At 54.3% G+C, this 26,549-nt stretch overlaps 11 protein-coding genes across 11 annotated transcripts; 6 read left to right on the forward strand and 5 right to left on the reverse strand.

Annotated features, from left to right (window-relative positions):
* Nucleotides 1-722: 722 nt before the first annotated feature.
* Nucleotides 723-3,835, reverse strand: B0I36DRAFT_38554 (ER membrane protein). The gene is made up of 4 exons (XM_046161072.1): nt 3,628-3,835; nt 3,362-3,538; nt 1,359-3,302; nt 723-1,295 (listed from the first exon to the last, which is right to left on the reverse strand). Exons 1-4 carry the CDS (start codon nt 3,653-3,655, stop codon nt 910-912), a joined length of 2,535 nt encoding a protein of 844 aa, XP_046006637.1. The 5' UTR covers nt 3,656-3,835; the 3' UTR covers nt 723-909.
* A 458-nt stretch (nt 3,836-4,293) lies between these two features.
* B0I36DRAFT_377606 (WD domain-containing protein) lies at nt 4,294-5,494 on the forward strand (the record flags this gene model as incomplete). Its single annotated transcript, XM_046160573.1, has 4 exons — nt 4,294-4,597; nt 4,662-4,761; nt 4,829-4,895; nt 4,964-5,494. The coding sequence occupies 4 exons, from the start codon at nt 4,294-4,296 to the stop codon at nt 5,492-5,494; spliced, it is 1,002 nt and encodes a 333-aa protein (XP_046006638.1).
* Nucleotides 5,495-5,529: 35 nt separating this feature from the next.
* On the reverse strand, nt 5,530-6,418 carry B0I36DRAFT_368398 (FRG1-like family-domain-containing protein; the record flags this gene model as incomplete). Its single annotated transcript, XM_046159611.1, has 2 exons — nt 5,530-5,962; nt 6,033-6,418. 2 exons carry the CDS (start codon nt 6,416-6,418, stop codon nt 5,530-5,532), a joined length of 819 nt encoding a protein of 272 aa, XP_046006639.1.
* Nucleotides 6,419-6,767: 349 nt separating this feature from the next.
* Nucleotides 6,768-8,328, forward strand: B0I36DRAFT_276936 (uncharacterized protein). The gene is made up of 3 exons (XM_046151404.1): nt 6,768-7,100; nt 7,162-7,314; nt 7,376-8,328. Exons 1-3 carry the CDS (start codon nt 7,052-7,054, stop codon nt 8,257-8,259), a joined length of 1,086 nt encoding a protein of 361 aa, XP_046006640.1. The 5' UTR covers nt 6,768-7,051; the 3' UTR covers nt 8,260-8,328.
* A 499-nt stretch (nt 8,329-8,827) lies between these two features.
* Nucleotides 8,828-9,484, forward strand: B0I36DRAFT_368400 (uncharacterized protein; the record flags this gene model as incomplete). Its single annotated transcript, XM_046159612.1, has 1 exon — nt 8,828-9,484. The coding sequence occupies one exon, from the start codon at nt 8,828-8,830 to the stop codon at nt 9,482-9,484; it is 657 nt and encodes a 218-aa protein (XP_046006641.1).
* Nucleotides 9,485-9,580: 96 nt separating this feature from the next.
* B0I36DRAFT_38599 (acyl-CoA N-acyltransferase) lies at nt 9,581-10,586 on the reverse strand. Its single transcript, XM_046161090.1, has 3 exons — nt 10,386-10,586; nt 9,996-10,322; nt 9,581-9,938 (listed from the first exon to the last, which is right to left on the reverse strand). The coding sequence occupies exons 1-3, from the start codon at nt 10,496-10,498 to the stop codon at nt 9,677-9,679; spliced, it is 702 nt and encodes a 233-aa protein (XP_046006642.1). The 5' UTR covers nt 10,499-10,586; the 3' UTR covers nt 9,581-9,676.
* Nucleotides 10,587-10,711: 125 nt separating this feature from the next.
* On the forward strand, nt 10,712-11,573 carry B0I36DRAFT_38641 (uncharacterized protein). Its single transcript, XM_046161110.1, has 2 exons — nt 10,712-11,155; nt 11,216-11,573. Exons 1-2 carry the CDS (start codon nt 10,967-10,969, stop codon nt 11,429-11,431), a joined length of 405 nt encoding a protein of 134 aa, XP_046006643.1. The 5' UTR covers nt 10,712-10,966; the 3' UTR covers nt 11,432-11,573.
* A 3,617-nt stretch (nt 11,574-15,190) lies between these two features.
* B0I36DRAFT_388600 (uncharacterized protein) lies at nt 15,191-15,586 on the reverse strand (the record flags this gene model as incomplete). The annotated part of the gene is made up of 1 exon (XM_046161256.1): nt 15,191-15,586. One exon carries the CDS (start codon nt 15,584-15,586, stop codon nt 15,191-15,193), a length of 396 nt encoding a protein of 131 aa, XP_046006644.1.
* A 1,434-nt stretch (nt 15,587-17,020) lies between these two features.
* On the forward strand, nt 17,021-21,138 carry B0I36DRAFT_297988 (kinesin related protein 2). Its single transcript, XM_046151936.1, has 3 exons — nt 17,021-17,737; nt 17,805-19,961; nt 20,016-21,138. Exons 1-3 carry the CDS (start codon nt 17,255-17,257, stop codon nt 20,952-20,954), a joined length of 3,579 nt encoding a protein of 1,192 aa, XP_046006645.1. The 5' UTR covers nt 17,021-17,254; the 3' UTR covers nt 20,955-21,138.
* A 242-nt stretch (nt 21,139-21,380) lies between these two features.
* On the forward strand, nt 21,381-23,388 carry B0I36DRAFT_38657 (Alpha/Beta hydrolase protein). Its single transcript, XM_046161120.1, has 3 exons — nt 21,381-21,577; nt 21,817-21,994; nt 22,121-23,388. Coding segments are annotated over exons 1-3 (1,218 nt in total). The 5' UTR covers nt 21,381-21,575; the 3' UTR covers nt 23,159-23,388.
* A 305-nt stretch (nt 23,389-23,693) lies between these two features.
* On the reverse strand, nt 23,694-26,013 carry B0I36DRAFT_253922 (uncharacterized protein; the record flags this gene model as incomplete). Its single annotated transcript, XM_046150789.1, has 2 exons — nt 23,694-25,674; nt 25,760-26,013. 2 exons carry the CDS (start codon nt 26,011-26,013, stop codon nt 23,694-23,696), a joined length of 2,235 nt encoding a protein of 744 aa, XP_046006647.1.
* Between the last annotated feature and the right edge of the window lie 536 nt (nt 26,014-26,549).

The following is a 26,549-nucleotide window of genomic DNA, read 5'->3' on the forward strand; positions in this document are numbered from 1 at the left end:
CAGACTCGTGACGCCTCACTTGCACGCTGCCCGAGGGTTTCCTACCACGCAGCAGATCATCTTGAAGACTTGGCTCGCTTGGATCGATACATGTCGATACCAGGAGCAGGCAATACTGACTGGCAATACTGAAGCGCAAGCTAAGAGTTAGGCCGTCAGGGCCCTGTCTGGGGATAGCGGGTCCGGTGCTCCCAAGACCCATCGCCTGCCAAACAGTACAAGACCCGCGACGCCATGGCAGTCGTCAAGGAGCTGGCCACCAGCGCGAAAGGCCGCTGCTCAGAGAATGAAGAGACAAAAGATCAAACACTGGACAGAACCCCTTCCTGCTCCCGCCCGCCTGGCTTGGCCGCCACTTGAAACGCAGGGAAGCGGGATCCTCGCCAGGGGCTGCTTGTGTATCAGAGTTCGTGTATCCATTAGGGGGGCCCAGGGCCGCGTGTCAGAAGTGGCGGTCTCTCGCTCCAAACCCGTCCCCTATGGATCTTCTCGGCTGTTTTCCCGTTGCCTCCTCGCAAGAAACCCCTCCGAGTAGTTAGACTGCTTAAGTAGTCTCTGATATTGACACATGAACGAAAGCTCATCCATCATGCTATGCACCGGGAGTCGCGAAAATATGGGTCTGGTCTGATCAGAAAATTTGGGGCAATCACTGTCTGGTCTACCACAGTTGCTCGCCTGTTTGCTAGATGTACAGCCCAACATCTCGAGAACGACTTGAAATAATTCAGGCGCAAGAAGTCAAGTGTAGAAGCCAGCCGTCACTCCTGTGCTCGTGCACTCCACAGTCCCTGTTCAAGATTTTATGTGTACGGAAATACGAATGACCCTCTCAGAGGTGTGAGGCCACACTATGCTCGCTAATGCCACGCAGAAATGTTTGCTCAGGATGGGTGCCCTATAAGCCACTCAAAGCCCAACTCCGCCAGCGGCCCATCCCGCAAATTCACCAGGTCCGCCGGCGCCCGGGGCGACGAATCCACCCGCCTGCCCAGCTTGAGCTGCAGCTTGTACCTGTCCTCCTTGCCGAGCTGCTTCTTCCTGTTGTCGCTGGTGTGCCTGCTGCCGTTGGGCACGATAGTACATGAGTGCTCCAATGGCGGCCACAAGACCGAGGATTATCACACTTTCCAGCACGCCCTCGTCCCCAAAATCATCTCTCATCGGCTCCCCGTCACTGCCAGTGATCGTGTCCTCATAATAATACTCGTCGTCATCTACATCATCATAATAATAATCGTCTTCCTGCAGAAAGTTGGCGATCCACTCCCCTAAAGACCACTCTTTTTGTACGACTGTGATTGTGACCCCGGTTAGCCTACCATAAAATCACATGGATACAGTAAGAAACGACCTACCAGGCTCGTCCTGGATAGAGTTGATGCGTCCGTTCGTCAAGGTATTCCAGGCACTCCGCGCGCGCAGCTTCAAGAGACTGAGTGTGACTGGTAGATAGGCTTCCTCGTTCGTCTCTAGGGCTTGATCGTAGTAGCGCTTGGCAAGATGGTAATCCTGTGTCAAGCCAACGCCGTTCTCATGCATCCAGCCAAGGTTGTAAAGGGCCTGCGCGCTCTGATAGTACTCTGAGGCTCCGGTATAGCACTGCGAGGCTTTGTCGAGAGCAACTTCGGTGCCAATGCCATTCAGATAGTAGTCACCCATCTTTACCAGGGAGTCAATGTTGTTCTGGATAGCGGATCTTGTCCAGTATATCAGAGCCAAGGCAGGGTTCTGCAAAATCGACGACTTTGGTGCCGGGCGATGCAGCCATGCAGGTAGTGGAAGGCGAGATTGCGTTTCATCAAGCATCCAAGCCACATTGTTTTGTGCTCGCTCGTACCCTTGCTCGGCCGCCATGACATAGTCAATCAGCGCGAGTTCGTAGTCGCCGTCCTCATAAGCTTGGTTTGCTTCGAGCCAGGACGAGACAAGCGGCTCGGCCTTCTCCGCGACATTCTTGTAATAAGACACTGCTACGTTGCAAGTCTTGTCGCGGCCGATGCCATGATGCATCATCTCTGCCAGGTAGTATTGCGCTTCCATATTGTTCCATCTATTCGCAGCCTCGAAGTATTGGTTCGCGATCTTCAAGTCTTCAGGCTGGCCAAGGTCAAGGTGGAGGGCGCCCATTGCGACTTGAGCCAGGCTGAAGTCCTGTTCGGCAGCCGCTTTGAAGTACTCGGCCGCACGGTGCACATTCTTGGTCACGTCGAGGCCGTGGAGGTAGATGTAGCCCATACCCCACTGAGACTGTGCGTCCCCGTGCTTGATGCCTCGTTCGAACCACTTCGCAGCAGTGCGGAAATCCTGCTTCGACCCTTCGCCACGGAGCCACATCCGACCAATGTAACCTGCAGCTTTGCTCGCATACTTGTCGAGTGATGGTTTTGGCTGATCAACCACGCGGCCATCTTTGGCTCGCCAGTATTTGGTGGTCACGGTCAGAAAGTAGCGCCGAGCAAGCTCGACATTTCTGTCGAGACCGCGCTGGCCCTCGTAGTAAAGCCGGCCAATGTTGTAAGATGATTTGAAATCACCCTTCTGCGACATGATGTCGAGATACTCAATGACGTCGTCGATAGCGGCGCGTGCATCCGAGTTTACGCTTGCCTTGAGCGCATGGATGCCGGAGCTGATGACGCTAGCACCCTCCCCGTACACCCCGCCAACATCGTCCGAAAGGCGATGCGCCTCGTGTACCGTAGACATGCCACCAGGCGGTCCGGACCGAAACCAAGCCATGGATTTGTCTGCAACTCGTTTGTAATACTTGGCGGCCATTTCACAGTTTTTGGGGACGCCAATCCCGTTGTGGTATCGAGCGGCCATCGTCATCTCCGACCTCGTGTGTTGATCTTCGGCCGCGAAGCGGTGGTACAGGAGAGCCTTTGCCTGGTCCCTCTCAACGACATCTCCTAGTCCCGTCGCATACATCAGACCGACCATGTATTGCGCTGAACTATTGCCGAACGATGCGAGGCGTGCGTAGTGCTCAAATGCTACTTCGAAATTCCGCGGATGCGAGTAGTTGCCGAAAAAGTTGAATTGGCCAAGAAGATAGATCGCATCAGTGTTGTTCAAACTTGCGGACCTTTGCAGAAGGTTGACAGCATGCACCAAAGGCCCACTCATCGGCGCTGCGAGATGTTCTTGGGGAGGTCCGCTCATGCGAAGTGTCGGAAGTGCCGAGCGCATGTACTGAAGTATCGTCGAGAACATACCGGAATGTCTCTTACTTCGTCGCGAGAGTGCCGGTTTGATCTTTCGAAGCTCAGCGTAGGCGGCGTCCACGTCCTCCCATCCTGGTCTTGTGCGTCAGCTCCAACACTTTCAATTACATTCGACCGTTTGTGTAGCATACCATTCTGCTGAGGTGTCCAGCGAAGGCGGTTGGTAATGGTGATATCTTCCACGGCAGGGTCCGGGGCTGTCTCCTCGTGGCCAGGCTGGTCAGTGGCAATGGCATGCTGGTGTTGTTGTTGGCCCTGCGGAAAATGCTGGGCAACAGCATTGGCGAAGGCGCTGCACTGGATGGCCACTAGATGAATAGACGGGCTGTGTTAGCATTTGACGTTGCGGTCGTGCTGGTAGCTATTGACGAGGGCGATTTCGGGAACCATCACGTACGCAAGACGGGGGCCAGCGTGGGCTTCATGACGGGCAGCTGGATGCTGGCAAGCGCGGCTTGGTGGAGGAATGTTATCGAAGCATGTTCAACACCGACGCAATGCCCGAGACTTGTCCTGTTACCGGGCAGGCTGTTGTGTTAATCAAGGGCGCAGGTTTGTGGTGTCGTGTGCCGGAAGTCCGCGATCTGTTTTAGCCTGTTGTCGTGCCATCAATGCCCCGAAGCTCCAGGGTGGAGGTATTAGTTGCGTCAAGCTGTCCTCAAGCCACGCTACGTCAGCCAGAACGAGCCGCAGGTGCCGGGTAGGTTTGCGGGGCCAGTTCCGCCCCTGCAGATCCCTGGCTTGCATCCCGAGCTGCAGCAAAAGCCAGAACAAGGGTCCTACGAAATCTGAGCAGACCACGACGTCCAAGCTCGCAGGTGAGAAGCCGTACTGCAACCTCGATGACACTGCAAATTCCTCGACATCTGCCTGCCTATGCCTTCTGGTCTCGCACGCTAATATTTCTACGCCTTGTACAAGAAGTACTTTCAGCTGGAATTCGACCAGAGTTGGAGGAAGTTCACTCACTCCTCTCCAGCCAGTCAGCCACAAAGTTGTCTAAGTGCGCTTCGAGGTACTCGCACGAGCAGTGCACTTCCTCCCGGTCATTGATTCCAGCACCATGTATCCTCTCAGCTGCGTAGACGGCCACAAACAGACCGGGCGCGATGGTGATATTTACATTACCAACCTGATCCCCCTCGATGCTGGCCTTGTCACCACCTCGTCCGATCAAATCTTGTCAATGTACAACCCTTCCACCATTGGTGCCGGACCCATACGAACATTCCGCACGCATCATGGCAACATAACTTGCGCGAGGGTCTTTGACGGGTCCATATCCACCCTCTGTACCGCAGGGGAGGACGGATCTGTCTCAATCTGGGATCTACGGCAGAACCAGCCCGAGGTTGCAACCTTGAAAGGTAGAAATCTCGGGAAACTCACAGTGATACCTGGACCTATCGTGGCTGATGAAACCAACCTTAGATAACTCAACTTCAATCCTATCTTTGGCCTGCTCAAGCACTGGGCATACAATCGCTGCGGGTACAGAGCTTGAAAATCACCAGGCATCGATCCTGCTCTGGTAAGTCCCGCCTCTCAAGCAAGGTTCTTAGCTACCTGGGCGTTTGCATCACGCTGACCCAGTTTAGGGATGTGCGTTCCACACCACGAGCGAAGCATTCGTACAAGGAAGTACACAGCGATGACGTCTGCGAGGTATGTTCTATATTGATACGTTTCTCATCATATCTTGAAGTGCCTCAATTCGCTGATAGAATCAAAAGCTCAATTTCCATCCGGTCAATGCCAACGTTCTGCTGTCCGGATCCACCGATGGCCTTGTCAATATCTGCGACACAAATGTCGTCGACGAGGATGAGGTGGTAGTCCAGACCTGCAACCTTGATGCATCAATCCACCATGCCGCGTTCCTGAATGATACTGAGTTGTATGCGCTTTCACACGACGAGCGATTCGCGCTTTTCAACGTCGCCGAAGGGCACGAGACTGGCAAAGCGACGACCGACTATGGCGACATGCGCAACGTTCTCGGCTGCCAGTACATTGCCAACGTGACCGTCAAGGCTAATGGTGCCGGTGCAGTAATTGGCGCCGGATCCCATGACGAGGAGATTTTCGAGCTGGTGCACCTCACGAAGGTCGGGGATGGGTGGTCAGTGGACAAGGACAACAGCGTTGGTCTACCTGGAGCGCACTCTTCTGAGATCGTTCGGGCCTTCTGTTTTGATGATGCTGCGCAGGTGGTCTATTCGGTCGGTGAGGACGGATATATAAAAGCGTGGAGACCGACTTAGTATAATGATACCCTGGCGCTTTTGGCATGCCCCCATCAGCCGTACTTGTCGTGCTTGCTCTTCTGCTTGAGATTGAGCAACTGCTCGTGATAGTCGCCCTCCCGTCTCGCCTTCTTCAGCAGCCGTACCTCGTCCTCCTCAAGTCGTCGGCCGGCCGCCTCCTCCAGCGCCTTTCGACTAATTTTCTCTTTAGCCTTCTCTTCCTTAGACGCTTTGAGCTTCGGTTTGAAGCGGGCTTGCATGCGGATTCTCAAGGTGGTTTCGAAGCCGATATCTGTTGCATCACCACGAACAGATGGTGCTGCGCCAGCTTTCGTCGGCTCTTTGGCCGTCAAAAATGTCTCTCTTTGCGTTTGTAGTTGAAATGTGCCTGCTGCATCTGCGGTCGGGACGACAGTCCATGTCTCGGGTGGTGACACAGCCTCTGACGTCGCAGAAAGGACGCCGTACTGATCACAGCTCAGGAATCTGTGGGACAAGTCAGACCGACAGAATGACAAACACTCCGGAAGCCCGCCTGGGAGCGACATTAACTTACTTTCCATACCGACCCTTAAAACGGAAGTGCTCTGTGCCGACGATCTTATTTACGACCCAGACCTGGCGTACGTCATGCGGCTCGGCTGAAGATGGGTTCCCATCAATGATGTTGACAACCTCGTCGGCAAAGACCTTGCCGTTCGGATCGCAGGCCAGACAAGTTACCGGCTCCGTGGGCAGCACAAGCATCACAGGACCCACGAGATCTGTCAATGCCTCTGCCGATACCCAGCTGTGGTCATCCTCGCCATCATCGTCTGGTCGAGCAGCCGGCGCCGTTCTCGCAAGGTCACTCGGTCCATCCGCGTTGCTAGCATCTGGGTCAACCACCCGCTTCCTCTTCTTGGGCTTCTTGTCACCCTTAAAGCTAAGCGGCTTCACCATGGCGCCTTGGTCGAAATGAACTCGTCACTAGAGCTGTCGAAGAACAGGTTCGAGGCGCAGGTATCGTGATCGGACGACGCTTCGTACATGTCAACGGGTTCCAATTGTTTATCGACAAGCGAAGAGCAATGGCCCTGTGGAGCAGCCACTCGGCCCTGGAGGTACAGTCCGCACACAGTGTGCATACTACCCCACTCTTGTGATTCGCACCATGGAAGGAGTGACATTTTACGCCAGGCTCTTGATTGTGAGGAGCAAGGTCCTGCGCCACAAATGAATGCGTGCAGTGACAGATTCTAATCAATGGACCGCGGGTGGCTTTCCTGCTTGATCCCCCCCCCCGGCCGGAGAGAAGAAGGACCCTGTGGAGGCACCTCCCCCGAAAGACGGCTTCCTACGGGCTGCTTCTCCACCAACACCGGAAACCGGCGGGCTTGAACTGCGCCCTACAGATCATTCCTGAACAGAGAGCCAAGCCGAACGTCCAATGAGGCAGAATGATATAAGACCGGTCTTGTCTCATCACGCAGTTTGGCAAGAACACTGGCAATCCCTTACTGAACTGATTCTGTTCTCAAATCTTGAAGTTCTCACCGACATTCGACAGTCTGGCAGAGTCGCACGCAGTTCAAGATGGCCGTCGCGCAGCCAGTCATCGTCTCTTTGAACGACCTCAAGACAGGTATGGTACTATCCCGCAAACGGTGGTCACACTCATCTGTTGTTAACCTAACAGGCAATAGGCAACATTTCCTTTGAGACATTGCAAGAGGCTTTTGGCCCCGAATCTCTTGGGATCCTTGTCGTAAAGGATGTTCCTCAGGAATTTGCCGAGCTAAGGCACAGACTCTTGTCGTATGCTTCATACATGGGCAACCTGTCAGAAGCGGATTTTGGTGTGTGCCTAGATACGTAGTGTTTCTCGCACTCTGTACAGTCTCTCTAACTGGATGGCAGAGAAATTCACAAATGAGGCAGCCAAGTATCTAGTTGGATGGTCTAAGGGTAAGGAGCAACTGAAAGACGGCAGCGTGGACGAGTACAAAGGCTCCTTCTACGCCAACTGCGCCTTCTATGTCGATCCAAAGCTCGAAGCTGCGCAGCCTACAGCCAAATTCCCACTGGCAGACTTTCCGGAATATTTGGCGCCAAACTCGTGGCCCCCAAAGGAGATGCTGCCTGGTTTCCGCCCAACAATGGAGCAGATGTGCAGCCTGATCATAGACACTGCGGTGCTTGTCGCTCGGGCGTGCGACCGCTTTGCTGAGAGTGAGATTCCGGACTACCCCAAGGCATACTTGGAGCACGTCGTGAAGACGTCGGCGACGACCAAAGCTCGCCTACTGCATTACTATCCGATGCCCGAGGACGTTCTCGCCAAGGGCAAGGCTGCAGCCGAGGAAGATGACTGGTGTGCTGTGCACAAGGACCATGGATGCCTGACGGGCTTGACTTCGGCCATGTTCGTTGACGAAGGCGTCACGGATGCCAGCGTGCCCAAGCACAGCTCCGTCGACCAGCTGCTGCCCTTACTCAGCGAGCTTCCGACTTCACCAGACCCACAAGCTGGCTTGTGGATCAAAGACCGCAAAGGTGTCTCAGTTCAGGTCAAGATACCGCGAGATTGCCTGGCCTTCCAGACAGGTGAGGCACTCGAAAGGATCACGGGAGGCAAGTTCAAGGCTGTCGAGCACTCTGTACGGGGTGCCTTTGCGAAGGGGGTGGCGCGGAACACTCTGGCTGTCTTTACACAACCCAACCTGGACGATGAGGTCGACCTCGACCAGCACATCAACTTTGGCGAGTTTGCGAGAGGTATCATTGCCAAGAACACTGTATGATGATAAGGGTCGCCTGTTGGGCACTTTTGAAATGAGATATCTAAGGCAACACTGTCATGTCCCGCTCACGTCTCGCTATGGTGACAGCAGCGTACTCTTATCTGCACAACCCTGCATGTCGACCAGTGCTGCCACCAAACACTAGCCATGCGCCTTCAGGATGCAGGCGCGCAGAACAAAGGGTGGCTTCTGGCCCCACCCAAGCTACCTGCAACTACCCCACCACTCCCCACCTGCATGCATGCGGACGTTCGTGCGGGCGGTGCGATGAAGTAAGCTCCATGGTTTATCACGTCACATCAAGCTGGAAAGCTTCTGAGGCCCAAGGTTATATTTGACTCTCGGTGCCGCCTGTTAGCTATTCCCCCGACGTTTCCGAAGCTTTTGTTACGAGGCAACTAATCAAATCTGTCTGCCGGTTTTGTCAGCCCATTGACTCTGACGCCTCACATCCTGTGACAAACCTCATAATAATTCCCGCTCCTCACATCTGAATCGTAGCCTGGCCGAGTTCCAAGCCCAGAAAATCCAGGACTCTACACCCACGACATCGACGAGACCAAAAGTCATGGCTGTCGCACCCAAATTCGCTGCCCAGAAGCTTCGTCTCGGCACGGCCGCTTCGTCGTCGGCGGCGGCCGTCTCGCCTGCGGTCCACACGCTCGAGTTCTACCTCGACTACGTCTGCCCGTTCTCCGCCAAGCAATTTCTCACCCTCTACAACACCATCGTGCCCCTGATCAAGTCCAACCCGACTTGGGCGTCGCAGGTCGAAATCATCTTCCGGCACCAGGTCCAGCCCTGGCATCCCTCCTCAACCCTGGTCCACGAAGCCGGCGTTGCCGTGCAGCGCGTGAGCCCCGAGAAGTTTTGGGCTTTCAGCGAGGCGCTCTTTAAGGATCAAAAGGCTTATTTCGACGTGAATGTGGTCAACGAAACAAGAAACCAGACGTATAAACGCCTCGCAAAGCTTGCAGGCAGTGTTGGCGTCGACGAGGGAAAGATATATGACTTGTTGGCGATCAGCGACAAGCCTGGCGAGGACGGTAGCTTGAACACGGGCAACAAGGTGACGAACGACTTGAAGCTCCTCATTAAGGCTGCTCGCCTTGTTGGGGTGCACGTTAGTCCAACTGTCTTATTTGATGGTCTCGTTGCCGGCGATATAAGCTCCGGCTGGACAAAGGAGCAATGGGAGGAGTGGCTCGGCAAAAACCTAGTTTGACTGATTAAACCGTCGACCGCGGAAGACGGTAAGAAGGCAAGAACCACTAAGCTTTGAGTCTGGACAGACAAAGACTTGTAGTCGGTGCTGCGTTGCAGTCGAGTGCTGATGAATAGCAAGGTCGGTCTCGGTTGCCCGAAGTAAGGAGATTCAATATTATCAATCTGGGCTTGGTATGCAACTCGCCCAAATTCATGAAGCTGGCTCATTGGACTCAGTATTGCTACGCCTGGCCACTTCCTTGCTGAGGATGACATAGTCTGGCTCAATGATCTTGCCGCCGCGCAATGTTCGAGGCCCAGGCGATATATCATCCTTCGTGAATCCCAGTTTGCCGTAAAACTTGAGCGCACTCTTATTGCTCAAGAAACATGTGAGCATGACTTTTTCAATCGGCGAGGTGTTCGCTGCCACTTTTTCGTGGTAACCAATGAGTTGTTGAGCAAGACCGGTCCTGTTGACCCTGTCAGTCATCCCTAGCGGCGCAGCGCAATGCTAATTGCAGACCTACCCTCGGAGTTCAGCCTTGAGATGGATCTCATAGCAATAAACTACAGGCTGACCTTCTTCCCATGTCGGCATAAGTGAGGTGAACCCGCACAGATTGGCTTCTCCATCCTTGACCAGGATGTACTTGAGCTCAGGAGACTTCATCTCGGCTTTCTTGCGGCTTGGTATCCAGCCAATAGAGGAGGGCTCGTAGTCTGCTCTGCTAGTTTCCTCCACGAGATCGAAACATGCCTGGAGCTCTGTTTTTGAGAGATTGCCTGCGCTTTTGAGGGAAAGCGAGTACGAGGAACTGGTTTTGGGATGCACCCAGGACGTCCAACTCGGTGAGCTTGAGGGGGTTGCCGGTTAGCTGTATTCCAATATCGAGCAGAAATACTCTGTGTTGACTTACCTTGGCCGCAAATGATGTGAGATGAAGGTTTGGTCGTCCTTGTTGTTCACGGTTTTGATTGGGTTCTCAGCAACGCGTCGCCTCTTGACGCGTGGCTGGTTCAAATCTGCCATCTAACCACTTGCGAGTCTGCTAAAGTACCACTTCCAACGTGGTTTGTATCGGACAACCATAAACAGAATTTGTACACAAGGTGAGGGAAGGATGATGGGCGAAATAACGTGAGAAGCCTCGACGTTGTGCATTGCAGGACTGTGCTGGAGCGCCCCAAAAGTGGGTCTTGAACGACTTCATCGACGTCTGCGGCATGCGCAAGTGACAAGCTACAAGAATCAACCGAGATCCTCTGCGAAGTACTTATGCTTGTCAGCAAGACAACCATTGAATTGTTGCCAAATACGTCAGTCAGAAACTCTCGTCTCGGACATTACCAACCATCCATTTGCACGTCAGCTTGCACGCCCACAGCCAGATTGCGCGTGGCCTGTATTTGGAAGACCCCTTCGAGAAGGTGTTTGCACCCTCAATCTCAACTAGGCTTGTCCGTGCACACCCGTCAGCAATTGATTCATTGAAACCACATGCGGTCACTACGCTGCTTGCGTGCCGCTTTTGGCCCTCGAGCCGTGGTGCGTCACCTTACCTCATCGTCAACGTTGGCAAGTCCTCCGACGAAACGGAAGCATCGGTTAGGGCAGACAATGTCCCTGGAACATGTGAGTCTCCTTCGCATCTACCTATCGTCGGACAGAACCTCCCGTCCTGGCCTGGTAATAAACCACGCCCATAAGCTATAGAGCAGAAGCACAGCCACTCATATTGACAAATAGTTTGTTCAACGGTCCCGGGCTTTGGCATTGTACAGAACAATATGTCGCGGTTGCAGCCGGATACAGGACCCTACGACAAGGCGCGAGACGCAAGGTTTTGCGCGTGCAGAGTTTGAGCGGCACCGCAGCGTGTCGGACCTAGGACACATTCGGTATCTCCTGTCAACAGGCAAGACTGAGTGGGATGGGATGCAACGATATATCGGGTCAATGTGAGATCCGAGATGCTGTGCACGAGAGGGATGAAGATATCAACCAGGCACACGCAATGGACATTTTTCTTCATCTCCCACAGTAGGAATTGATGGAGGCAGCGGTGCCGTGTTGTACATGTATATTTTGTATGGTACAAGTTCTATATCGCCAACGCCTCACGACAATGCATCGAATGTGGCCGCAGACCCGCATCGGGCTTGGACTAAGACCTCAGATTGTTTCGTCGTAGTCGGTATCGTCTCCCTCATCTTGACCTCGTAACCAACCCGTTGTGCTGGATCGGATGCTAGTTTTGGCTTCCCTACGCAACTCGGTTCCTTTCCACCCTAGGATTAACCCTGGCGCTGCTTGTGCCTCGGGTTCGAGCTGCAAACAATGTAGAGATATCCTCGGTGGCGCTTTCCGGCTTTCCGTCGCACGACCTGTTCCTCAAAGAAGAGAATTAGCGATCCTGCCCTGATCTATCAATTCAAGGCCCTGTCTTCTTCTCCCAGCAACATCGACCTTATCCTCGTCTTGCTATTTGTTCCTGGGCACCTCATCGGCCGGGCTCAAGAACATGCCGACGCAAGAGCGGACTCACCTTGCAGTGTTCGCACCGCTTCTTGACCGAGCTGTGGACCTTCATGCCTCTTGTTTGCTGCACCTGCGCTACTAGCCCGACGGCCACGGGTGTGGACGGTGCAGCGCTCACGGTCGGCCGCGCAGTCGCTGAGAATGCCGTTGCTGTCCTGTTCGCACTATAGGCCGCTTGTGATATCCTGCGGATTGACTGTGGCTGTGAAGCTCTGGCCGAGGCTGCTGCGAGAGACAGCGCCCGCAAGGAGCAGGCCAGTAATGATGTTGCGCCTGCCATCGTACGCTGATGGGACCGTGACCTAGGTGGAGGTGTCAAACCCAGGACACAAGTGTATGTTGGTCGCTGGTCGCAAGGCCGGTCGGGAATCGGGCAAGGTCTCGGAGTTGATCTGGCGCGAGGCTCGCAGTCGCATGCAACAGGGGCCCGGAAGTGATTGCCCTCGATGTCGGCTACCGCATCCACGGCGAATGCTCTTCAAAGCCGTGATGGATTCACTCTCGCGACGTCGGACCAGCCAGACCCATTGAATTCTCGAAGTGGGCCCGTGAGCAACCGAAGAATTTCGCAGGGCCAGAGCTGTTTGGCTACCCGGTAGACCCCACTCTGGAGTGCCTCCGAAGGGTTCGAACATCAGTCTTCGAAAGCCCGAATAATGCTCCATCGCCCTTTGGGCTACACAATTCGTCATGAATTACAATGTGGGCGACGAAAGGTGTCGGAAGCATGTATCTGGCAATCTCGCTGTCTACACTGCAAAGTTGACATGATGCCCCCAGGCTGGGCACAGAATTTGACCGCCAGGTTCCTGATGGATTGCATCTCCATTATCATGCGTTTCGGCAAGAGCTGGCAACACTCGAAACTCACCATTTCGCTATTGGTTCCTCCTGGCGGTCCAAGGGGATCGTCGAGCGCTGGAGTACAGTGTCAAGGCGGTCTTTGATGCTCCATGTTGCCAGTGCACTGTGACTCGACACCGTGGTCATTCTGGTGAACCCTGTAGAGGTTATCGCATGCCCTTGTACCGTTGTCTGTTGCCATCTGCCATGTAAAGCCTAGGATAGCAACCATATTTCGTAACACAATGTCCATCTCATTCAAGCCACGTCCAAACGGAGATTATTGCGGGCACGCTTGCCGTCTGAGGGCTTGAGTCTTCCAGTGCTGAGTTGGTGCATCAATCATCATGCTGATCATCTCCATGCCTGTGGAAACATGGAATCCCACGAGTCCAACAAATAGCTGGATGAGGGTCGACGAAAAATATCCTGGTGCCTTTGCAAACTCGCATCCGCCAGACCCATACATGTTTCTGGAAGGTATTCAGAAATTCCAAGTGACTATTTTGCCAGATCAGGTCTTTCTAGGTCACTTGAATACACTAAACCGGCGTGCACCGTCAACTGCAACGTTCGAGCTCTACGTGCGTGATCAAATCAAGTCAATGAAATTATCAATATACCTAGAAGTACGAGCTAATGGATGAGTTCTAAGGGCGATACGCAAGTCTTTGAGAAAGTCAGCGGGTCATTTGCCGCTTACGCCACCGATTTAGGTCCTCTCCGATGCATTTCCTGGCCATGCCAGCACATCTCTGCAATGAGAACATCCTGTCTCAAGGGTCAGGCATCATGGTCACATTTTTGCTAAAGTGTGCAATTACAAGATTCATCAGAGCACATGCACGCTTTCCCGGCAAAGACTGTCTACTGCGAATCTCTGGCCCTGTTAAAGCCAATCTGCTAGAAACAGAACTTCAACCTGTCTGACGTCTTCGCACTCTTAGAGTAGGAACATACCATATGTCCCCCGTGGAATCGGAATATGCACGTGGTGCCAGGTTGAGTTTGGTGGCTGAATGTCAGACTTACGCCATAGGACTTTCTCAAACACAAGCACCGTTTTCCTGAGCCACGAGCTTCAGCCAGAATAGCAGTCTGTCTATACTGTCCATTCAATCACGAGTCCTCCTCCGGCACTCTGCTAGATTGGCTTCCCACAATCGCCTGCCTCTCGTTGTCTTTGTCCAGGACGTGGAACATGTTGATATATCTCGATTCGTCAAACTCCTCCACGACCCCTCGGTTGCTGTCGACCCAAACCCTTTGCCCTTCGTCGAATAAGGCAAGAGTGCGGCAATTCTTGCTGGGACTTCTGCTCAAGTCTACGTCAACAAGGACTTTACCAGACAGAATGAACGGTCCCGGATGACCTTGTTCTGCTAGAATCTGGGCCCACACTGCGTGGTGGGCACCGACGTCTTCTGTTACAGATATTCCTGGTGGCGCATTATTTTCGACAAACTGTTGCACCCGTCTTAGATTGTGGTCATTGAACAGAACCTGTCGAACAGGTCTGCCACCTGGGCTCTTGAAAGGACTTGGTCTCAATGGAGAATAGCAGTGGTAGGAAAGCTCCAGACTAGGATCAATGGGATAGTCGGGGTTCTTTTGCTTCGGCATGAACACGGTCGTGGTGATGTCTCGAGTTGTGCTGGATGGCGAAGTAGATGGGGCCAAGCCAGACTCTCTTGCTTCATTTCTGTGTACTGGACTGCTAGACTCCATCCAGTCAAACATCCGACTGCCAGTCGTGAAGTGTTTATCATCATGGACAAGAGGCGAGAGCTCTAATCCGGGGAGTTCTGCACTGTATTTCTGGTATCCGGCGCCATTGTCTCCACCAAAGTGTGGAAATGGTTGGGGCAGGGTCAAGCCTGGGCCGATATCAGCCGTGAAAGGTGAGTTGATCTCGTGGCTCCATGCCTTTCCTGGAGACGAAGTAGAGACTGATGGAAGACTTATTTCCGACACTTTCATCAGACTATCCTTCGATGAGCTTTCTCTCGCAGCAGTGGTCCCTCTCGTGCTTCGAGTTCGCGGCTTTGCCCTGCTGACAGGCGTGGGGGATTCTGGGGGATTCTGTGGCCTAGCGAATGGTTCAAGCGCACGCCGAAGGCCCGAAAGACCTAATGCGGGGGTCAGGCCGGGAGTTTCTTTTGTCTGTGAGGATTCAAACGAGTCGTGCTGCTGATTCTGTGAAAGGTTGGTCGCCAGCGAGACGTTGGTGAGCAGCGCGCCACTGGATGGCGAGATATAGCCAAGCTCCATCGCCTTCTGAACAGCCTTTGTTCGAGGCTGAAGCACGTCTGGCATTGTGATCAGTCCCTGATCGCCGTTCTAGGGCTGACGAGGAAGACCATCGTGCTGGCTGATGTCAATTAGGCTCGCTGGTATAAGAAGTCTATCGTTGACAGTGGATATGGGTGGGAAGCCCTGCATGAGGTCGAGCTCCTGCATGTGGTTATGCGTCTCGTCACCATCAACGGTACATCCCTGGAGATTCTTGGCCACGACTCTGGTTCTTTTTCTGGTATCTGAATAATCGCCCTCTGAGTCATCATCTTGCGCTCTTGTGCGCTTGATGCGGTTCGCATCGGGCTTCGATGCGTTGGTCTCGACGTTGGCCTTTCGGAGCGGCTTCTCGTCGGGCGTGACTGGGGATTGGATCCTTTGAGGGCCCCTTAGCTTGGCTGTGCGTCGTACTTGTCGGATCGGCGTCGAAGGTGCTTCCATGGTCATTTCCTCTGCAACTGGGTTGTCCCTCTGAGGCGATCTTTAGCGTATTGGCAATGCGCGCAGTCAGAAGGGCATTTACCTTGCGTGTTGTGGCTCTGTTGTCTCTTTTGAGTTTGGAAGGCTGCGCTCTCTTGTCTGCAGCGTTTCTGGCTCTGCTTGTGTCGGTGACGGCTGCCTCTGTTTGGCGAACGCGACGGGACCTGGCTCTCGGCGCCATGATGTGACTGTGGCTGTCAATCTTGAGGCTTGCTCAAAGACGGCTGGAAGTAGAAATGAACTGTGGGCGCAGCCGGTTGAAGCCGATGAACAACGGTGAAGAGCATGTGAGGTGGTTGTGATTGTCGACGGCCAGGGAAGCATACCACAGTCGTCCGTCGGTAGTCGAGGTGATGCACATAAGGCGTGCCACGCGATCTGGCGAGCGACGATTGGACGAACAAGATCAAGATTGTATTGGATCTCGCGTACTCGTGAGGCAAACTCAAGACCATAGGTTCATTCACCAATTGTGGTTTCTTTGTAGGCAGTGAAGCTGAAAGCCAAATGGCGAAGGTTGAGCTGGTCGAGTGAAACCTGACAGCGACTGTTTGTGCCTGTAGTGCTCGTTCAGGCTGCCGAACACCATAAGGTACTGTTATTAAAATGTGGAGAGAGCAGACTGACATCGAGTTCCAGGCGTCAGGTGAGGCTAAACCCAGTGTTGCTACACAGACGATTCGGCCTCAGGCCCTTTTCCCTGCGAGGTGAGAGACCATTACATGGCCGGAACGCGGCCGCGTTTCTACAAGAAGGAACAAGTCTTTACCAAGCAATTCTAAATCATCCTTTGACCTTGTACCTACAAGAGTGCAACGAACCAAACCAGGTACGCTGTCACTCGATGCTGATCCAAGCATCTTATGTATGGGCCATTGCTTGTGACCAGCATTTGTCTACCGTCTTGCCTTCACCTCATTCTCCTGCCGAATCAAATAGTTAACCACCAACTCGGAGAGTGACTGATCGTGACGCAAGCTGTATTTCACCTCACGGTCCGACCCCGGATCCAATGATGCCTGGCCGATACATTCATGATACGTGATTTCCGGATCACTCTTGGCGTAGCCGCCATTGACCTTACATACGCCACAACCCAAGGCGCAAATAAGTGTTGGCAACTCTCGACAAATAAGCGGGAATGCCAATTTTTTGTAATGGATTGTTATCTTTCAGAAATGTCGATGCAAAAAAGTACGGGCTGTCTAATACGGCTTTTCTGTGGCGTTATGGTTTTCCCAATGACTGGCCCTCGACTTTGAATGTCGAATGAGGTGTGGCGTAGTGGATGTGTGGTCGTTGCCTCGACAACAGCCATTGTTCGTTGTTGACGTTTTGGTGGAGCCGCGCTACAAGGGCCCCCACCAGCCCGCCTTTCAGCACGCGCGGCGCCGTGCAGTCAGTATTGCATTCCCTCCACAGCAGCGGGCCGATCTTGACCGAGCGCACCTCATATTGTTTTCCCCTAGATGGAACCCTCCCACCTTGCTCCATGAGATAGCCTGTGGTTCCTTTCAACCCATTTCGTCTCTCTGCACACACGTTACCAAGCAACTGCGCGTCCAACACCCCCCAAGTAGTAGCACAACACGGACAATCATTGGGGACCATTCCAATCCACGACAAACGATGTACGGCCGCGCCCAGCGTGCCGAGAGGCCGTCCGCTGCCACCAGGACTACTGGTGGTGCTGCTGGGCGGTCTGCACTCCGTCCACCCACCGCGAGGACATCGTCATTACGCCAACCCATGAGCCACCAGGCTGTCGCGGCCGCTCGCATTGATCGCTCTGTTGCAGCCTCCCCAGCCGACTCGATGCTCTCCGTCGCGACTACCGGCACCAAGCGCAAGGACCGTGACTTCGAAATCGAAGCTGCCGGTGAGGAGACGAACATTAATGTCGTCGTACGATGCCGCGGCCGCAACGAGCGCGAGGTGAGGGAGAATAGTGCCGTCGTTGTCTCGACAGACGCAGTCAAGGGGAAGCAGGTCGAGCTCTCCATGGGTCCTAGCGCACTCAGCAACAAAACATATCAGTTCGACCGCGTCTTCTCGCCCGCCGCCGACCAAACTATGGTTTACGACGAAGTGGTCAAGCCGATTCTCGAAGAGGTAAATCCATCCGCCTCTATTGTGCCATTCCTTCGCAACTTTGGAACTAACCCCCACCTTGTATCAGATGCTTGGCGGTTTCAACTGCACAATTTTCGCCTACGGTCAAACAGGTACAGGAAAGACCTATACGATGTCTGGGGACATGGACAACACCCTGGGTCTGCTCTCGGACAATGCTGGCATCATACCTCGAGTCCTTCAGTCGCTGTTCAACAAGCTTGACATGGAAGAGACGGAAAGCTTTGTCAAGTGCTCCTTCATTGAGTTGTACAACGAGGAGCTCAAAGACCTTATCGCGGCCGATGACAATATCAAGCTCAAAATCTTCGACGATACATCTCGCAAGAGCCATGCCTCGACCGTGGTGCAGGGCATGGAAGAGTCACATATTAAGAATGCCGAGGAAGGCATCAAACTGCTCCAGAAGGGTAGTTTGAAGCGCCAGGTTGCCTCCACGAAGTGCAATGACCTCAGTAGTCGAAGTCATACGGTATTCACGATCACGGCTTGCATAAAACGGACCGGAGAGGACGGCGAGGACTATGTCAGCGCTGGCAAATTAAATCTTGTCGACCTTGCTGGCAGCGAGAACATCCAGAGGTCCGGCGCGGAAAACAAGCGCGCTGCCGAGGCGGGACTGATCAACAAGAGTTTGCTCACTCTGGGCCGCGTCATTAACGCTCTTGTAGACCGCGGCTCACATATTCCGTACAGAGAGTCCAAACTCACGCGCCTACTACAAGACTCTCTTGGTGGCCGCACGAAGACCTGCATCATTGCCACCGTGTCTCCAGCCAAGTCCAACCTCGAGGAGACGATCTCCACTCTTGACTACGCCTTCCGAGCCAAGAACATCCGGAACAAGCCCCAGCTCAACCAGCTCATCAGCAAAAAAACTCTTTTCCGAGAATTTACACACGAAATCGAGCGACTGAAGAGCGAACTGATTGCGACCCGGCAGCGAAATGGAGTATATCTCACAAACGAAAGCTACGAGGAAATGACCATGGAGAGCGAGTCCAGGAGAATTCAGAATGAGGAGCAAGCTGCCAAGCTCGAAACCATGGAGTCGAACCTGAAGAACAAGGTGCAGGAGCTCTTCACACTGACGTCAAATTTCATGGGCCTGCGATCCGAGCACGACTCGATCAAGGTGCAATTCGACCAAACGAAGGGCGTGCTCGATCAGACCGAGCTTGTGCTTGAAGCCACCAGGAAATCATTGGCTGAAGAGGTCTATGTTCGCAAGGCTCACCAGAGGACGGAAGAGCAGATGCACATCATTGGCGGAGAGCTCATCTCGACTGTTCAGCAGACTGTGAAGGATCTCGGTGGCTTACGAGCGAAGAACAAAAGAAAGTCTGACCTGCAAATGCTCAACAGAACTAACTGGGCCTCAGCCCAAGACCAAGTGGCTGATGTGACAGCTATGGTCGAAAGCCGGATCGAGGCGTTCCAAGCCTCGCAGGAGGAACACATTGCAACAATTTCGCAGCGCATGGAGGCATTTGTCACCTCAGAACTCCAGAAACTGTCATCGACGCAGACATTCCTCGACCAGAATCTCGAGCTCTTTGTGCAGTCCAAGAGGGAATTGATGGAGCAACAGGATCAATCGCGCGATGAGATGGATGACGTGTTGGAGGAGATCAAGGTCGTGCGTGAGCATATCAAAGAACGTGTCGGGGAAAGTCTTCAAGCCATTGCAGCGGCTGCCGAGCGCATTGCCGACGATGTCGTAAGCGAGCTTGTTTCGTTCCACAGCCAGCTGAACTCATCCTATACCGGCATCAAGGCCGACGTCGGGTCAACGTTTGACGACCTCCTCCAAATCATTGCGAGCCAGAAGCAGCAGTCCGACAAACTCAGCGAAGAAGTCAGAAAAGCTGGAGACAGCATTGTCGCGTCAAACACCGACGTCTCGGCTCGCCTTCAGGACGCTGTTACTCAAGAACGAGAACAGGCTGCCCTGGAGCGCCAGGCACTACTCGGCCAAATTACAGCTCTTATCAACGCCCAGGCTGAGACAGAGCAGTTACGCTGGGCGGGAACCGTCAACTCCATTGGCGAGAACATTGCGGAAAATAATGACAGTTTCGGCAATGCAGTTGAAGTCTACTCGGAGGGCATCACAGCTTGGGGCCAGAAGGAGGACGGGCTGTTGGAACGCGTCACGAAATCCAAGGACGCATTGAACGCCAAGCTTGCTAGTGACTGGACTGTAAGTGAGACCATGAATGCACCTGGAGCTCAAATGCTGACACGTTGCTCCTAGTCTGCCAATGCGAAGAGCACATCTATTCAGGAGACAACCAAGTCTGTCCAGGCTGAAACTGTTCGTGTTGTGGAAGAACAGATGGAGGATCTGCATGAGCAGATGACATCGCTTGACGACTTCGTCACTCGAGCTCGATCCCACAATGCTCAGCACAACGACCGGCACGGCGCATCTCTCCGTTCTGTATCAAGGACAGTCGAGAATTCATACAGCAGCATCGGTGACCACTTCAAAACCACCTTTGCTCGTGTTAACGACCTGAGTGCCGACATGCAAGCCGAGATCAACACGGCTCAGGAGACACTACAACCTTTATCTGAAGATCTTGTCCAGCCTCTGGCAGCGCTTCGCGAGGACATCTCGAGCACAATCCTCCAAGAATACCAGCCCACAGGTGAAACTCCTCGAAAGATAAATTACGAGTTTCCAACTGAGCTGCCACGCACAAATGCCCATGACAGGCTTGTCGCTAAGTTCAATGGGGCCCTGTCCCCAGTCAAGTCGCGGGTGTTTTCAGATGCGGACCCGAGTCTCGCAGAGAATAGGTCACCCATGCGTCGGTACCACTCGGAAGCCATTGTCTCTTCGCTGAGAGACAAGGATGCGAACCCGTTCTCCATGAGCCTGCGAGAAGTCAACCCAAATCTGAATGCGACGACTTTGGCGTACGATCCAAAGGCTACAGCCACCATACACGAGTTTGATGCCAGCCTAGGAGCTGCGGCGGTGGATAGCACGGCTGTTGATGGCGACAGTGACTTCACCATGCCGCTCTACAAGAAGAGTCGATTGACGAAGCTCAAGGGGACCCGTAAGACGATGGCGGCCCCTGACGACCGCGAGAACCTGCCGCTCCTTGCAGACCTGGTCCCAGGACTCGGCAAAGAGATATTCTCCCAAAGCATGTCGCGGAGGAAGAGCCCTCGCCTCAATTGAGCTTGAGCTGTGGTCAAGAGTGGTATTCGCTGAGAGTTATACATTGTTTGTGTTTAACCTGCACGTAAGGTGTTTGGGGCGTGCCTTCCACGGTTTCTGCTTTGTTCTGGTATTCTTGAAGAACAGTTTGGAATAGTCTAAGATACCCTAGATCAGTTGTTTGTAATGCCTAGCCTTTTTGTTACCTTGAGATGTCCCATGTATGTTGAGCATCGCCGAAAAGACTCACGCCGCGCGTAGAAAAGTCCTCGTGCCATTGTGTTACACAGCACCCCCTTGCCAATCTTGGAGAATATTATGGCCGTCGATCAGCCAAGCACCCAGGGCCCCTTGATGGCGACTGTGACAAGTCCAGGGTCTAACGGAAACCAGTTGATCCCGAGCCCCACCTGTGACGGTGACCTATCGCTCTGCCCTTGGGAGCATTCGCAAGCGGGACTTGGCCGCCCAAGCTTTCTGAGCCGCCAGCTCCCAAATCCGTGATCCGAGGCTCACGTTTTTGAGTCCCTTGGGAAAGAGGTGAACAACGACGCACCTGGTTGCACGTTACCCACCATTTACAGGCAACGAGGACGGAAGTAACGACTGAGCAGACGATCACGCCTGTGAACATTGGCAGTCATGTGAGTTCGCAATCTCCTTGCTTAGATGCTGCTGCTGCTGCTGCTGCTGCGACCAGCCGCCGCATTCGACAGTGGTGCATCTCAGTGAATCACAATCTGGCAAGCGAGCAAGCGTAGCTGGCAGGGAGATTCCTAGCAGCCTGAATACCTCCCGAAATCGCCATTATAAACCAATCCGACTGCGCCTTGACGAGCAGTGATATATCCTTCAGACTCTAATTCATTGCTTTGCTCAACAGGACATCCACCTCCAAGGAATATCCGCCTCTTGCGGAGATTCGCAAGTCGCCAGCCTTCCACACCGCGATATGGGATCTCGTGCCGCACCAAAGCGGGCTTCTGCCCGTCGCCAAGGACCGTGGCGGCGTGCTGAAGGTTGCATGGGAGGTTCACGGCGAGGGGCCCATCAAAGTATTGGTACGTCTTGAATAATGATGGTCCTCATTACCGCCCGACTGTTCCGTGCCAGACCAGAAGTCTTGAACACAAGCGAGAAAGACAACATTGTAGACGAAATTGGTCGCTGACTTGTACACTCTGAAGCTGCTGTGTGGCCTAGGCCTCACCAAGGCCTCGTACCAGCGGCAGACGCTGCACTTTGGCCACTCGCACGGCGGCAAGTACAGTGTCCTGCTCATAGAGAACCGCGGCGTCGGCGGATCCGACAAGCCCTGGAGGCGATGGTACTCGACGAGCGAGATGGCCCGTGACGCCGTCGAGGTGCTCAACCATCTGGGCTGGGGCACCAGTGGTGGCAGTGACTCTTCCAAGCGCGAGGTGCATGTCATGGGCATCAGCATGGGCGGCATGATTGCACAGGAGCTCGCGCTGCTCATACCGGATCGAATCGCCAGCCTCGGGCTCGTCAGCACATCTTCGGCCTTCGCCGTTGACAGCAGCACGACCACCATCGCAGCCACCGCCGCGGCCGAGGACCAGCAGGCCACGCTAGCCACTGCGAAGTCTCCGGACGACGACGCCAGCACGACCAACGCCAAGGACGAGAAACCCAAGGTATCTTTGTACGAAGCCCTGACGGAGCGCTTCGCCTTCATGATACCCAAGTCTACCGAGCAGAGCATCCAGTACTTCGCGACGCGCATCTACTCGCCCGAATGGGTCCACGCCCCCGACGACGCGGCCCTGCCGGACCACGCCACACCAAGATGCAATATGCCCCCTTCGCATGTCAACGGGGGCCAATACGGCCGTTTCCAGACCAACTACGAGCGATGCGCCGCACAGGACGTCCTGCGCCGCGAGATGCCGCCATACAGCGAGCAATTCAGCCGCTTCGGGTTCTGGGCGCAGATGTTTGGCGCGGGCACGCACCGCAAGACAAAAGAGCAGCTGCAGGAGTTGGCGGACAAGGTTGGGCGAGAGAGAATCTGGATTGTGCACGGGGACCGAGATGCCATGATCGACGTGAGCCACGGGAGGAGGCTTGTTGATGCGATCCAGCCAGCCTACTGGTCCATCGAGAAGGGGCTGGGCCATGGGCCGATCGTGGAGAGGACGGCGTGGTTTAATGGACTGTTGGCGGAGAGGTGTCAGGTTGGTGAGGCGTTGAGTGGTCGGTGATCCCCATCAGAAGGGCTGTGTACCACACCAGGAAGCCACCACCATGAGATGGGACTATGCGGCGTTGAAGGAGCGTGGCTTAAGCAGGAAACCACCGTATCTGCATTGTATAATCCAGATGTCCTAGTTTGAAACAAGTCCAAAATCGGTGCGACTTTCCGAGGATTCGGGGCTGCTTCGTCGTCACAAGGCTGCCCTGCAGCAATACGCCACGATGATGGCGGAGTGTTATTGAGAATGAGTTGGTGCAGTTTATCAAATAGCCTGCATTAATGTCTTGGCTACCACTATCCTAAAGTCATCCATGGGTGGCACAGGTCTTTAACGTGAGCCAGCTCAAACCAGCCTTTGGCACCAATCGGTTGTTTGGAAGCCAGCGGTGGACGCAGTATAACTATGGACCTCCTCCACCACGGCATTGTCTCCCACCTCCAGGCCCAGAATCGACTAAAATAGAATCAACACCAAAGCGCCATTCCTGGTATCATTCCAAATGTGTAAATCAAGTAAACCATATGCATGCTCAAGTGAAACCCTAGCTCACTGTAGAGATGAACTTTTGGTAATGGTCATCCTCGTCCATTGCCCTCGGCAGAGATCGAGCACGGACGGGAGAATCCACAGCAGCCGGAGGCTTCGATGTCCAGAGCACACCTGGCGCCTGAGCCTTGGGTAGTGCGTCTGCAATAGGCGAATCGGCTTCTGCCTCTGGTATGGATGTATCCTTCTCTGTCCTAGGCAGACGCATTGCTAAAAGGACGTACTCCGCTCGCGTCATGTTATCCATCACATCGTCCATATATCTCTGCACCTCGTCAACAGGTGCAACAACTCTGAAGAAATGGTCCAGATGCCTCGCGGTTGGTGAGTTGAGCCGTATGGTTACCGGCTGGTAGTAGTCCAGCGCAGGGTCACCCCCATACTCCGACTTGCTGCCCTTGCGCACGATCAGGAAAGACGCCACTACTTCGTGTGGTGAGGTCTGCTCAAGTATGCTGAACTTCGGGAATAGGTAGCGATCACTCGTGCCGCCTGCGAATTCGAGGACAACTGCTGAAATGTCCATCCTGGAGGCTGGTGGCGGACCCTTCGAACGCAAAGCTTGCTGTGATGGCGTGCCTCCTGGGCTCTGCGATGTCTGGGACGTCTTTCGAACCTTTCCGATCGGGGTTGCGACGGTGCCTGGTACAGGTAACGGGCCTTGACCATTCTGAATGTGCTCGGACCCGGCTCTGCTGTGCGTTTGCGTTTGCTGCCTCAGGGTGAGCATGAATTTCTCGAGATCATTTTTGATCTCGTTGGCGTCCGCCTGCTGTGTACGCCCATTCGCGACCCTGAAGATGGATTCCCTGAATGTGGCTACATCGAGTGCCTTTTTGACCAAATGTATGACCAGGGGATCACTGTTTACGGGGACTCTCAAGTCTGACGACCTTTGAGCTGGATTTGAGCTCAAAACAATATTCAGAATGTTCCGGACTTCGTCGGCGAAGTACTTGACCGTCTTGCCTGTTCCCGTTACCACGAGCGCCTCAGCCTTTGGATTTGGCGGGTTCTTCTTTTTGTAGTCGATCGTGATTTGGTCGATGATACCCTGGAAATGCTTCAGTTCAGCAGGTGATGCCTCGCCTACAGCGACCCGCTTCATCAAATCCCTGAGCTGTGGATCATGAGACGCCTTCTCGGCCAGGGTGACAATGATTGGATCAGCCCCAGGCTGTAGATTGGCACCTGGCTTGTTGTTCGGCGTGCCTGGCTTGACAGCTCCATTAGACGCCGAAGGGTTGGGACCTGCAGCAATTGGTGTGGTATGCTGTGGGTGTGGTGGAATGGGTCGAGGCTGGCCAGGTTCTACCTTCACCACAGGGGCCATCGCACCGGGGGCGCCATCTGGAATGCTTGCTGGCATTTGTGATACCGCCAACACAGGCCCAGGACCTTGTGGTGCGGCTGAAGATGGGTTCGAAGCTGGTGTACTCGGGGCGCGCGAAGTAGTAGGCTGTATATCGGAGTGAGCTACCGCTGGTGTACCAGGTGTTGTCCTTTGTGGAGAAGGAAGCGATTCGCTCGGGAGTTGAGCTCGCTGCGGCGTTGGTGTTTGCGAAGGTGAAGCTTGCGGTTGAACGGTTCCTTGAGCTGTTGGTGGCATGTTCTGGGCGGCAGACGTTAACCCAGGCTTGGGGCTCTGCTTTGTAGGAGTTGGGGAGGCGGTCGGTCTTGGTGGGGGGGGCATAGAGCCATTCGGAGGGCCGTACTGCATCACAGGGCGAGCTGCGGCGTTGGCAGCAGGCACAGGTGGTTTCGGATCCTTGACGGCGAACATTGTTGCTTCGATGACGTGCGGCTCGACCGTGATCGTGACAGTTCCGACTTTGACCATACTATCTTTGGGCGGGTTGTTCGGCTCTTCCTTGACGACACCCTTTCGTTTCGTGGGCTTCGTCCAGTACTTTTCGAATATGCCTTCGTGAATCCATTTTTGACGCGATCGTGAAAGAGACTCGCTCAGGACGCCACTGCGATCATAGAGGATTGTGTTAGTCTCGAAGTCATCCCGGAAGCATTCAAAAGCTAATGGCTCAAAGGGAGAAGAACACCAACCTCTCTTGTACAGACTGGTAGTCTCTGTTGGGGAGGTCAACAGACTGCTCCTTGTCGACGATGGGCAAGGGTGCACCGGCGGATATGGTGGTCGGTAGCCGCGCTGCTGGTTCAGGCACTGGCACTGGCTCTGGCTGAGGCGTGGCAGTCTTGGGCGTGAGCGAGCGGTCGGCAGGAGGGGTGGCGGTGCGCTTCTTGGACACTTGCTCGACGCGGGCAGCAGCTCGTGCTGGGAGCTTGCGCTTCCTCTCCATGGTGTCGCAGCAGACGAGCCAGCCTTGGAAAGGGCGGGAGACTCAAGCACGGAGAGCCATGTAAAGCTGGACGAAAGCAAGCGGGCAGGCGGGGGGCCGGAGCGTGTGATCGAGAGGCAGGCTGCTTTGACGAAGTTGACGTGCTGGGCGTCGAGCTCGGGACGAGCAGTGCTGCCGCACAGCAGAGAGAGAGAGAGAGATGCGCGGTGTGCCAGGCGGGCCGTGTCTGATATATGGGCGCGGCCAAGCCAGGACGAGCAGCACTGTGGAAGGAAGGATGTGCGCCTGTGCAATCACGAAATTATCGCAGCCACGAGCTCGGCCGCCGGATGCTGCAGGAGCGAGGAGCGATCCAAGCAACCAACGTTGGCAGTCAGTGAAGGATTGGACACTCGGGGTATGACACCACCGGAGAAATATGATCAAGCGAGATACCACAGTCGAGGCTCCAAGAGAGCAGAGGGCATTGGCAGTTCTGGCAGGCAAGAAAGGCATGCATCGATTGGCTGGGAGGGGGTCCCCTTGCAGACGGAGGT

Source organism: Microdochium trichocladiopsis (assembly GCF_020744255.1).
Source record: "Microdochium trichocladiopsis strain MPI-CAGE-CH-0230 chromosome Unknown B0I36scaffold_11, whole genome shotgun sequence".
NCBI classification, from domain to species: Eukaryota; Fungi; Ascomycota; class Sordariomycetes; order Xylariales; family Microdochiaceae; genus Microdochium; species Microdochium trichocladiopsis.

Excerpts from the sequence above, each read along its gene's own strand:
- B0I36DRAFT_38641 (XM_046161110.1), top strand. The coding sequence starts at position 10,967 with ATGCGGTCACTACGCTGCTTGCGTGCCGCTTTTGGCCCTCGAGCCGTG. Across the intron at positions 11,156-11,215 it reads GAACCTCCCGTCCTGGCCTG|TTTGTTCAACGGTCCCGGGC; the intron begins GTAATAAACCAC and ends ATTGACAAATAG.
- B0I36DRAFT_38657 (XM_046161120.1), top strand. Across the intron at positions 21,995-22,120 it reads AGGGGCCCATCAAAGTATTG|CTGCTGTGTGGCCTAGGCCT; the intron begins GTACGTCTTGAA and ends TACACTCTGAAG.
- B0I36DRAFT_297988 (XM_046151936.1), top strand. The coding sequence starts at position 17,255 with ATGTACGGCCGCGCCCAGCGTGCCGAGAGGCCGTCCGCTGCCACCAGG. Across the intron at positions 17,738-17,804 it reads TCAAGCCGATTCTCGAAGAG|ATGCTTGGCGGTTTCAACTG; the intron begins GTAAATCCATCC and ends ACCTTGTATCAG. Across the intron at positions 19,962-20,015 it reads AGCTTGCTAGTGACTGGACT|TCTGCCAATGCGAAGAGCAC; the intron begins GTAAGTGAGACC and ends CGTTGCTCCTAG.
- B0I36DRAFT_38599 (XM_046161090.1), bottom strand. The coding sequence starts at position 10,498 with ATGGCAGATTTGAACCAGCCACGCGTCAAGAGGCGACGCGTTGCTGAG. Across the intron at positions 10,323-10,385 it reads TCACATCATTTGCGGCCAAG|CTCACCGAGTTGGACGTCCT; the intron begins GTAAGTCAACAC and ends AACCCCCTCAAG. Across the intron at positions 9,939-9,995 it reads CTCAAGGCTGAACTCCGAGG|GACCGGTCTTGCTCAACAAC; the intron begins GTAGGTCTGCAA and ends CAGGGTCAACAG.
- B0I36DRAFT_38554 (XM_046161072.1), bottom strand. The coding sequence starts at position 3,655 with ATGAAGCCCACGCTGGCCCCCGTCTTGC. Across the intron at positions 3,539-3,627 it reads CACGCTGGCCCCCGTCTTGC|TGGCCATCCAGTGCAGCGCC; the intron begins GTACGTGATGGT and ends CTATTCATCTAG. Across the intron at positions 1,296-1,358 it reads CTCTATCCAGGACGAGCCTG|TCGTACAAAAAGAGTGGTCT; the intron begins GTAGGTCGTTTC and ends TCACAATCACAG.
- B0I36DRAFT_276936 (XM_046151404.1), top strand. The coding sequence starts at position 7,052 with ATGGCCGTCGCGCAGCCAGTCATCGTCTCTTTGAACGACCTCAAGACA. Across the intron at positions 7,101-7,161 it reads TTTGAACGACCTCAAGACAG|GCAACATTTCCTTTGAGACA; the intron begins GTATGGTACTAT and ends AACAGGCAATAG. Across the intron at positions 7,315-7,375 it reads CCTGTCAGAAGCGGATTTTG|AGAAATTCACAAATGAGGCA; the intron begins GTGTGTGCCTAG and ends ACTGGATGGCAG.